This window comes from Asparagus officinalis, chromosome 3, assembly GCF_001876935.1.
Source record: "Asparagus officinalis chromosome 3, Aspof.V1, whole genome shotgun sequence".
Classification (NCBI taxonomy): domain Eukaryota; kingdom Viridiplantae; phylum Streptophyta; class Magnoliopsida; order Asparagales; family Asparagaceae; genus Asparagus; species Asparagus officinalis.
In genome coordinates this window covers 42117989-42129542 of record NC_033796.1, presented here as the reverse complement: position 1 = coordinate 42129542, position 11554 = coordinate 42117989, and the positions used below count along the sequence as shown (strand labels likewise).

At 36.9% G+C, this 11554-nt stretch overlaps 1 protein-coding gene across 1 annotated transcript; it reads right to left on the bottom strand.

Moving 5' to 3' along the window:
- On the bottom strand, positions 4114-11056 carry LOC109833935 (50S ribosomal protein L20). Its single transcript, XM_020401806.1, is given in 5 exon segments — positions 4114-4603; positions 10557-10673; positions 10676-10695; positions 10698-10769; positions 10970-11056. Coding segments are annotated over 4 exon segments (372 nt in total). The 5' UTR covers positions 10750-10769; positions 10970-11056; the 3' UTR covers positions 4114-4420.

The following is an 11554-nucleotide window of genomic DNA, read 5'->3' as shown; positions in this document are numbered from 1 at the left end:
AACATGCTTGTAAAATTTTAAGTTACGAGGTGATGACTCATTCAGCGAGATGAATTATCAAGGAATAGATTGGTGATATCTTCACTTTTAGACGTGACAAGTAAAACAGGTCTCAACGCATGGCTATTTCTTAATAGCTCATTTAGTAAAATGAGATGACACCAAATATCCATAATTTTCTTTTTATAATTACTAATTATATAATGATACTATTTCTCGAAAATCCAAGATCCGCCGTTATACTGAACTCAGTTAATTAAGCGGATCGCCAAGAGATCACTCACAAGCAAGTTCAATCCACCTTGTTATTCACCAAGTTATAAATGTTTATTCAAAAATTCGAAGAGTAGACATTTTTATAAGGTAAATGTGCTAGAAAATCATCAAGCACACATAGTAACGTCCATCCTCCTTCAAACGTTCATGACCATTCTAAAAAGTACCTTCCTAAGTGCACTCCTCTTCATAATTTCCACGTGAGAGGGCTTGGCATTCAATGATGAAACTCGCGTCACCAATGGAAAAAAAAAAAAAAAGGGTGACGACGAAACAAGCATTAATTAAAGACGACAGAAAGAACATTAAAGAAAGAGTGCTGCTACGGGGACCCAAAATATGGGACCAAGAGAGGGGACATGTGAGGTGTCCCCTCCCTATTGCATAATGAGTTGGTCATGCCAACTCATTATGTAATAGGGAGGGAACATATCACCTGTCCCATCCATTGGTCCCATATTTTGGGTCCTTAAATCATTTTCCTTAAAGAAACTCCTACGGCCCATCTAGACCACAGGACCCATCTGTGGCCCATCTCTTAGCCCTAGGAATCTTGTGGCTCCAATGATTCCAAAAGTGCTACGAGTGGGTCCAGTCAAAGGTGCCCCTTGTTTCACTTTTCATGGTCCACCTCATCCCTCAATCCCCAAAGTTCCACTTAGGAACACACATTTTTTTCAGTTGAGGACACCCACATTCATTTTGAGAATTTGAGGACCCTATTTTCAGTTGAGGACCCATCTTCTACACAATTCCATTATGTGAACGAGTGACAAGTGTTGTTTCTTTCACTTTCAGTCCCCTCCCCTTTCCATGGTAGAGCTTGGCTTTGGTGGATTGTCCTCACATTGTGAGAGAGAGGAAAGAAGAGCAATAATGGAGTTTGTGTAGTACTTATAACCATGTGCTACCTATGATAGTGTGTGGCTATTTTTGGTGCTAGAGGTTAAAATTGCGGTTCTTGGTGCTTTCATTTTGTACTACGCATAGGTGGTTCATGAATCAAGTGATGTTTATAGACAAGTTTTACTGGCTTAGGTGAAGAAATCATTGTTGGATGCTTTAATTCACATGCCTCAATTACAAAGAAAGATCTTGACGTAACAGTTGGCCTTTAGCTTTAATCTTTATTTAAAGAATGCTATCCTCCTAAATCATTGAATAACTTAGATATTGCCTAATTCTGAAGTGCAGCCATCAAACCCATCTCTATACAAAGAGAAACCTTTATTAAACAGAAGAGTAATTTCATACGAATATACCATTTGCAATCAGAGTTGGTTAAATTACACTAAACCCCCAAGAACTTTCAGCGTTTTGCGGTGAACACCGAAAAACTTCTAAAATTGCACTATAGCCCCAATAAATATTAGAATTGTAGAAACCCCTAATAAGCTTCTGCATTTTGTAGATAACCGCCATGACGGCCAAAGTCCACATTTTGCCTTGGCGATACATTTTAGATCCTAAAAGTAGATTAAGGCCATCATCGAGATTTATCTGCAAAACTTGGAAACTTATTGTCGATTTTCTGTAATTTCGATAGCTATTGGGGGGTTTCGTAAGATTACAGAAGTTTTTAGGAGTTTACAGCAGTTTACAGCAAAACGGCGAAAGTTCTTGGAGGCCTTATTTGGCAAAGGATTAAGAGGAGAGATTAAGAAGAAGAGTTAATATAGTTAGCCCATATGTTAATCCGAAGGATTAATATTTTTAATTTGTCACGTTAGTTTATTCTAACAATTGTGTTCATTTTCTGGATGATGACAAATTTCTTTATAAATAGAGGGGTTATCTCTTAATCCATTTAAATACCTAGATTTCTAAACCAACTCTTTTCCAAGGGTTTACTCGTCTTAACCTCTCTCTAAAGGGATTTGTACGCCCTTCTATTATTTTTTATGTTTAGCAAATTATGAAAGGTTAATTTATTTTACAACCCGTGTAAATTTTTTATATTTAGCCCGCTAAGAAAAGATTAACTCTTATTAACTCCTCACTTAACCTTTTGTCACACGGAGCCCGGGGTTTAGTGCAACAAAAATGATACAGGCACACCTTGTGCCACACCCTCAGCCACACTCCCCTCTCTCTGCTACAGTAACCGGGCCCACATGAGATTTATTTATAAATCTCATGTGGGCCCGGTTACTGTAGCAGAGAGAGGGGAGTGTGGCTGAGGGTGTGGCACAAGGTGTGCCTGTAGTGCCACTCTTAGTGCAATTAACCGTAATGATTACATTTGCCTTTTGTTTTGTTTCATCTTTAGCAAGTAGAGGTGCAGAGCAACTCGTGCTCTAAAGGTGCATAAATTGGTTCCTCTCACTTCCTTTTCACCACTTCTCCATATTCTTCATTTGAAAAAAAGAGCACTTTTAGTAGCTAGAATTCCAAAAGGATATCAAATTTTAGCCTCAAAAGTCTATTACGTTTACGTAAAGCTACCTAATTTGGAGCCATTATAGCTACCAAATCCATCAATTTGGAGTTATCATATCCTTGCTGTCACTTGTCAAGATCCCAAATCTAATCTGTTCCTTGATTTATTATTATTAATATTCCTTAAGAATCTTCTGGCACATATAATACATGACCATCTTTGAACCTAGAAGTAGCCGCCTATAGTTTAAGGAACTCATCTTGATTAAGATCGTATGATAGCGAACTACACTTAAAGAGTGACCAACATTATGATAGCCGCTTTTTACTACTTTGAGACTCGACCAAGTGATGGAATGTTTTAGCCAAGCCTCTCCCTTTTTGCACATAATTTATGTTACTTATTTGTTTTGTTGGTCAAATTTGGATGCTCTTACATTAGACTATTAGAGTTAGGAGTTGTCTGGCCACACGCAGCTGCTAACACTGTAGCGCATGCATGCAGCTTGAATCTATATGTTTGATTTTAATTTTGAACTTACGTAACTTGTTCGTTGTTGTTGCGGTCATGAGTGTTTGTTTCCGCTCGCAATTACCAAGTTTTTATTGAACATATTCTCGCGTGTGATATGCCATTATCACACGTAGTAAAATGGACGAAGAAGAATTTGAGCCGTTAAATTGAGTTGCTCCATTTTATTCAAGAAAATTGAAGTTCTTTTTAATGGAAAAGAATGTTGAAGTTTTTGATGCAAACGCTTGCATACGACGCTTCAAAATATTTGTAACATGCGCATCCGTTGATAATAAACATGTTAAACAGTATTTATTTCCTTTTCCGGGGCAACGATTCTCACTTTAATTTGGCGAGGAGGGGTGTCGCAGCTGAAGTTGCGAGTTAAACCAGATATCGCATTTGATTTTGACTGCAAGTGTGATTTATGATTTACATTTATGCAAGTTGTAAATTGCGACTGCAACTGTTAATTGCAGAGAATAAGGGGCTGTTTGTTTTGCTTCTTTTGCCCCTGATTCCCTATCAAAACTGACAGCTTGTTGTCAGTTTTGACAGCTTTCTTGTCAAAACTGTAAGCTGTCAGTTTTGGCAGGGAATCAGGGGCAAAAGAAAACAACCAAACAGCCCCTAAATATCAATCAAATAATACGGCGGCGTGCAATTAATAGTTGTATCGCATGCTATGTGATCAATTTTCTTTTTTCCATAAGTCTATCTAATTTGTTTCTGAAGCGGGCGAATGAAATTGTTATCCTAACCAGAGTTGGTGGCTACTGCTGAAGGCCAGATTCATATCGAGCTAGCTCAATGCAAACCTTCAAGATCAAAACACAAAGCTCAGAAGCGGTCAATACCCCTGGCCTAATTTAATTCATTTTGGAAGCTTATGAACAATAAAATTGTGAAATCTGATAATAGTTTCAATTTCTGAGGATGATGCGTGTGCTAAAGAGAAATTGTCTGCGTTATTGCGAAATGGGCCAAGTTAAAGTAGAGTCGGTGCCCAAAGATTCAGCACTAGGGAGGATCAAAACACTGAGGGAATACAGTCACTGAGGAAAGCTAGTACAGGCTGTCCGCATGAATTATGAGACGATCACTTCAGATCACCAACAGAATCAACCACTGGTTTTGGGTGCAGCTCCCAAAAACATCTAGTTTGTATTACGAAACAACATCGATATCAAAATGTAACACACTAAAACATCTATAACTGATGAACTTATGGCGAGTCTAGCGAGTAGGACCTCAAGCTTCAATCGAAACGCCTTCTTTTTTGGGAGCAGGCTTGTTTCCAGGGAAAGTATTGCGAGAGACGTCTACAAGTGCTTTGAAGCTGTAGGGCTCGTGCATTGACAGCTCTGAGAGTACTTTCCTGTTCAGCTGGATGTTCTCCTTCATCAATCCATGCATGAAGTTACCATAGTTCACCTGGAAAAAAAAAAGAACAAAAAAAGTGTTATTTCTCAAATGCAATACGAATTAGAAAACAGCCTAGCTTATTGCAACGAGTTAATATGTTCAACATGCAATCAGCAGCTAATTAAGCCTGACAAAAAGAGGGAGAATTAAGAACTCTCATATTAGAATCTACAAAAGAAAACATAAATATTTCTAGAAAAATGATTTAAAATTATTTAAGAGGTTCAGGCATATGGCATCTCCTCACAGCGGTCAAAGCCAGAAACTGTAGCCAACATTAATCTATTTAATTAGTTTAAAAAAACAGGACATATGCATGAAAATTTAGTAAATATTAGACTTGTAAAGTTTCTAGTCGTAAAGTGGAGAGATCGATCTGAGTGTTGGGTAGTCCTCTACATTGAATTTCATACGCTAGAGGATTATAATTCCGATCTGGAATCCAAAAACTGCTCTCAGTTTTTAATCCAAATGAAGCAGTCATCAGATGGCAAGATACACGAGAAAACCATGATTGCGGTTTACTCCTGATGACACAAAAACACATCACCCAGTGCAGGAAGGAGATAAAACAAAGTTCGCTGGGAAAGTTAAGAACAAAAAAGACTACTACGTAATAAAAGAAATAACTGCGTTAGTATACTATTGCCTTAGCCTTAGGACCTGCTACCAAGGTTGTGCCGTTGTGGAAAGCGGGAAATGTAGCGAAGCAGTGAGGAACCACTAAATACTATTTAGGGCTTTAGCGGAAAAAAGCTCAAAGTCAAAAAGTAGTCCAGTTTAAAGATGTGGAGGCGGAATTAGGGGAGACAGAGAAGCTTCAGGAGAAGCCAGAGAAGAAAGCGTCGTAATAACTAAAAAAAGAACAGAAAGGAGGTGGAGCTTCAACGACGAAAGGTCGAGTTCTGATGACGAGAGGTTGATGAGAGGCAATGGAGCTTCAACAACGAAAAGCAGTGGAGCTTCAACAGCGAGAGGCGGTGATGGAGCTCCAATGATCTTCGATGACGAGAGGCGGTGGCTGCAATTTTGGATTATATTTTTCTTAGGTTCGAACAGCGGAGAGAGGGGATCTGGAAAAGAAATGGATTTTAATTTAAAAAAAAGGGTCTGGTTCAGGTCGGGTACGAAAAACCCATGTACTTCAAGAATTTTGGTTGAGTTCGGGTCGGGTATGAAGCCAATAATTTGTATTTGCAAGCACTGTATAGCCCTGCAAAACGCTTTGAAGCATTTTTCAACGCTTTTACACTGACCGCTATTTCAAGCTAATAGAATCGATGCCGCTAAAAATCACTCCTTTTGACGATAGCAGTGTGGGCATAGGCCACTATTACTGCACAAATATTTGCCATTATTTACAAAACTACCTGCTACCAAATCTTCACTTTGTTTCTATGATTCATATCCTTGTCGTATGGTATACAATATGGCACATACCAAATGTCATTACATTAGTGCATAAAATATTAGCTTCCCCTTGGTTAAAGCTTTAGAAGTGCAAACAGAAACTTCATCCCAAAAGGCTAACATATTTCCTAGAGAAGTGTATTTTTCCCCTTCTATGAAAAGAAGGAATCAGGAGAGAGAGAGAGAGAGAGAATGAGTATATCTTCTTATGACACTAGAATGCAAGGGAGGGAGGTGGTTAGTACATCTTCTTATGACACTAGAATGCAATGAACAACACATATTGGTCCTCTCTATCGACAAAATTGAAACCTTCAAGGGGAAAATGGAAAAGAGAAAGCAACCACAACTAGAATTGAGTGCTCTTGTATCCTGATACTTATATATTACAAACAGAATGTGAATGCTTGATATGAACACGATTCCATCTTAAATTATTGTGGCCTTAGTGAAGGGAAGCCTACAGGGGGAAAAGAAAAAAGAATAGTGATAATTAGACTACAAACTCCAAAGTTCTTTTGTACTATACTACTACAAGAGATAAAAAGTAACTCATAAATTTTGAGAGCAATTCCCTTACAATTTTGTTTTTAGTAGTACAAAAGTGGTTAGAGTTTCTAGTCTCATCTATGTTGCATGAATACAAGTACGAGTACGGATGCCAGTACAAGTACGGGGCATAGCAATTTTATAAAAGCTAGAGTACAGGGACACGACAATACTACTACTTATATACACATATATTATATACTGGAATAATAATCTATATGAGAACAAGAATGAGAATTGAAATTTCTGTAACATTTTCATGTTTCTTTTATTATGTGGATTATAAATTAAAAAATCACTAGTTATTTGAACTAGACATCCAAACAACTCTTCAAAATCATAGTTCAGAACTTGACCTATGTCCAACAAGTTTTCAAGAAATGAGTGTGAAATGTAAGATATATGTCTAGGAAATGTATGACATGTTTTACATTAAAACATGTACTATATATCATTGAGTATATGCCCAAATAAATGGATGCATATATGCAAGGAGTGTCCAAGGGGTTTGGGTACGGATACGAGTACAAGTACGTGTTGGGTACGGGTACAGCTTCAGATTAGAAGTACTCATGTAACATAGAATCTAGTTAGTATTATACCCATAGAACTATTGCACCACTAGGATTACTATTCTTCCACTTATATCTTAGTGCTCCGATATTATGATCTAATGAGAGTGATATACCTGACAATTGATTCCTGCAACACCTTCACAATTATGCCCATAATTTTGTAGATACAACTATCAGGCTTTCTTGTGTCCTCCTCCATCTCCAATTTACATAATACAAACATTAGCCGAAAGCATTTTGTTATATACCTATGTGGTATAACAAATACTAATGGAAGTAGTTCATCTAGTCACTCACTAATGGCACATCTCCTATATGATATACATATATCTGGGCCACATGCTAGAGTGCAAAAAACCAATGGAAATTAAGAGAGCAACAACAACAATAACGATGTATCCCAATTGTTCTAGGTTAGGTACAAGCATTATATTTCATTTAGCTCTATTAAGTGTCATTTGTTGAACTTATACCTATTGCATCAATTTCAATTGTGTCAATTGATTTCCACTTCATTTAAGGGCTAGTTTGTTTGCACAGAAGTAGCTATGAAGTAGCTGAAATAAATGATGGAAATGCTACTTTTACTACTTTTAAGGGAAAAAACATGTTTGTTTCTTAGGAAAAATTACTTATGCTTCCTCAATTGCTGATGTAGTGCCAACATGTCACATCATTTCCTAAGTTTCTTTCAGCCCCTTAGGATTGGAAATGCTTCAGAAGTAGATGAAAATACAGTAGGGTCCACATATGAACGGGAGGACTGTGTGATCAGGAATTCCTTAATTTATAGTGGCGCTACCTATTCAATGGTTTACAACTTTACGTTAGCCATTTTTGCACATAACACCTCTAAAGTAAAAAAAATCATATTCATAGCAAGGATTTTTTTTATTTAGCCCTATTCTTTTGCCTTAATTTATTTCGAAGACGCACACTTCTAAAATCCTTGATTTATAGTGGACTGTGTGATGAGGAATTCCTTAATTTATAGTGGCGCTACCTATTCAATGGTTTACAACTTTACATTAGCCATTTTTGCACATAACACCTCTAAAGTAAAAAAAATCATATTCATAGCAAGGATTTTTTTATTTAGCCCTAATCTTTCGCCTTAATTTATTTCGAAAACGCGCGCTTCTAAAATCCTTCATACACTAAAAACATTCATGCTGATTTTAATAAAAAATTCATGTTAATGTGCTATAAAATATTATAAATTGACATAATTTAATATAAAATGCTATAATATTTGTTAAGAGTGTCAGTGTTGCTCAAAGTATAATGAAGGGAGATATCCTCATTATGGTTATACCTTTTTTTTTTGAAAAATATAATGTGTATTCAGGACTCCCTAACAATTTCAATTGCTTTCCAATAAAAAAAAATGAATGTAAATGAAAGTACTATTTTCATTACTCCCAAAAATATGTGAAACAAACAAAGAGAAGTATTACTTCCAATACTTCCTACTTCATAATTTTAGAATTTACTCATTTGATGTACTTCTTACTTCAAATACTTCTTGTCATCCAAATGGGTCCTAAGTCCATCTCCTGCTCAATTATCACAATGCTAGTTTATTCTAATCGGTGCATGTAATAGAGAATGTTGCCGCATGCTCAAACTCTCAATTAATTCTCTCATTTGAACTGCAAGATAAGCAACCTCTAATTATTTGTAGATGTACTCATCTCCAATCCTATCTGTTTGCACATCGTCAGAAATTTATCTCAGCATTCTCATTTCACATGCATTTGTCTTTGTATATGTTGTTTCTTTGAAATATGCCATTAGTCTCCAAAAGTTGTATGACCAACGCTTAAGAGATGTGCACAGTATGGCTAATAAACCTGTATGACATTAAGCATATAGACTAGAAATCATGTAGCTATTAGCTGGCATATTGCTTCAGTTTAGAACTTGCATGCTGCCATCCTGCATCAGCCTATGTTTATTAGAAGCAAGCTCTGCAGTTTCCTCATCCTACCCTTGAATTGCTAACTTTAACAATCCAAGCAACAACCACTCTTCTTCTACTGAAGCATAGTGAAATGACACTTCTACTTGTAAATGTCTACCATCCCCAACAAAGCTGCCTTTGAACCCTAGCTGTAACTGCCTCCTTCCCACCCCTGACCTCCCAAATTCTAGTTCACATCATCAGTAGTGATGGCTAACATGTTGCATACCGGAAAGAGAAATCCACTTGCACTACTAAAAATCCCACTTCCTATGTGCATCACTGCATTGTTTCTTACAAACAAACACCATAAGCCCAACAATCAGGTAGCATAGAAATAAGCTGCCAGGACTAGTATATATATATGAAGGCATATAGACTGCGGGTCATGGAAAACAACCACAATCACACTATACATGCAGACAACCAACTAATCACTTCAGAGCACAAGCGCCATAGCACAATTGCACCTGAAATACTGCACTGAGTGATTGCAGAATCTCTAGATAGTTGTACAAAATACCACGGGTCAGATTAATATCAAAAGAACAATAGAAGAAAACATCGAAGAGTTGGGGACAAATTGTGTTGGACATGGAGTTTCGCTATCATGGCCAAGCCTTATAAACATATATAAGAATATCAATTGACATTTATTTGGTTTTTTCTTAAAAATTAAAAGCTTTTCATTTTTCAAAAGGTCATATTTCCAACTTTTTGTTCCAAATAATACCGGAATCAATGTTGAGACCAAGTTTTTTGGTTAAATAACTTAATTTGCCTTCTTTTATCCACTTCTTTATTCTCCTCAGAATCATAGAGGCATTGAATATTAATCCCTTCAAATAGTCTACCTTTCCACAGTTACAAAGAGAACAAAAGAAGATATTTTCCCCTCATTCACTACAACTTTAAAAAACAAGTCATGAAGTCTTCAAATAAAGCTGACACTGGGATTCAGAATCCATTAGATTTCTTGATAAATTTATACATTGTACTTTCCTCGTAAAATCCATAAATCATAACGTTGGAGTGATTATTTGTTTAACAAATGAAATTTCTTTCCCAATACCTGCATATTGGGGGTTTTATTAACCCCCTTGGTGTTGATTGTCCACGTAGCTTATCCCAACACTACAAATTACGTGCAACATCATCAATTTGCCATTTCTTGTCTCAATCTATCAATAGCACTTGCAAAAGCGTTGTTCTTTCATTAAGAGACTCATAGTTGTAGGTTGCATATTTGTTAATTTGCAAGTTCATGCTATCTTGTGTAGTTTGTATTTGCGGAATACTAATAAATATCATGTTAATCTTATATTTTGTTCTAGTTGCTTCCTGCTCATATTTTTCGGGAAAAAGAGTATACAGTAAACCATCAACAACAAAGATTCTGCATTTCTTCTACCTTCATTCATAAAGGAATACAATTATACAAGGAAAAGTGAGGAAGCAGGCGTACCCCATGGAGACGGGTACCGGCATTGATTCTCTCGATCCACAGAGATCTCATGTCCCTCTTTCTTGTATCGGCGCATTCCCTGTTAGATAGATGAAGCTCTTTCCCAGCTCTTTCCCTCCGCTTATTCTTATGCAATTCTCGCCCTCCCGTCAGGAAATCCCTTTGCCAACTTAAATATCTTGTCCTTATTCATTTTCACTTCTCTTTTTTAACCTGAAATTCCCAAAATATTCACAAATTCATTTCTTTAGACATCAAATTCGAAAGGCACTTGATCTGCTTAAATATTATTTCCAAATATCACAAGAATCAACATTTGCAGAAGAAATCAAACTCGAAAATGGAATTAAAAAGAATGTACGGGTGAAAAGAAAAAGAGATTTCTCACCTAAAAGAAAGAGATCTGAGCTCACCGGAATCTAAAAGAGTGAAGATCGTCGCCGGATTCTGGCGGCAGAAAGCTGGGGAGCGTCTGCTGGCGAAAACGAGGCGGGCCTTGGAGCTGACGGATTCTGGCGGCAGAAAGCTGGGGAGCGTCTGCTGGCGAAAACGAGGCGGGCCTTGGAGCTGAAACGGTGAAACCCCTGGGAATTCGATAGGGGTTTTAGCTAGCGGGTTTTCGGAGCAATTCTAACTTAATACCCAAATCCGACCCGTTAAGGTGTCTTTTGGCAATTGCCAATTACTAGAGGTTAGGGACAAAAACAAAATATATTACATAAGTAACATGCGTTGATTTGTCTTATCATATATAATTTTCTTTTTCTGATTCTGAATTATATAGAGAACATATATCATTGACAAGATTCCAACTTGGGCGCCTACAAAATAAGACCTCAAAAAAAAAAGAAAATTATTTTTTTGAAGGGGGCGGGGATATGGAGGACCTTATGTTATAGATATGCATCTTTACCCGCTTTGTTTTTTTTCCTAAACATCCAAAAGATAGAAAAAAGGTGATGCTAAATAAATTGAAATTTTGGGTTAACAAGAGACAT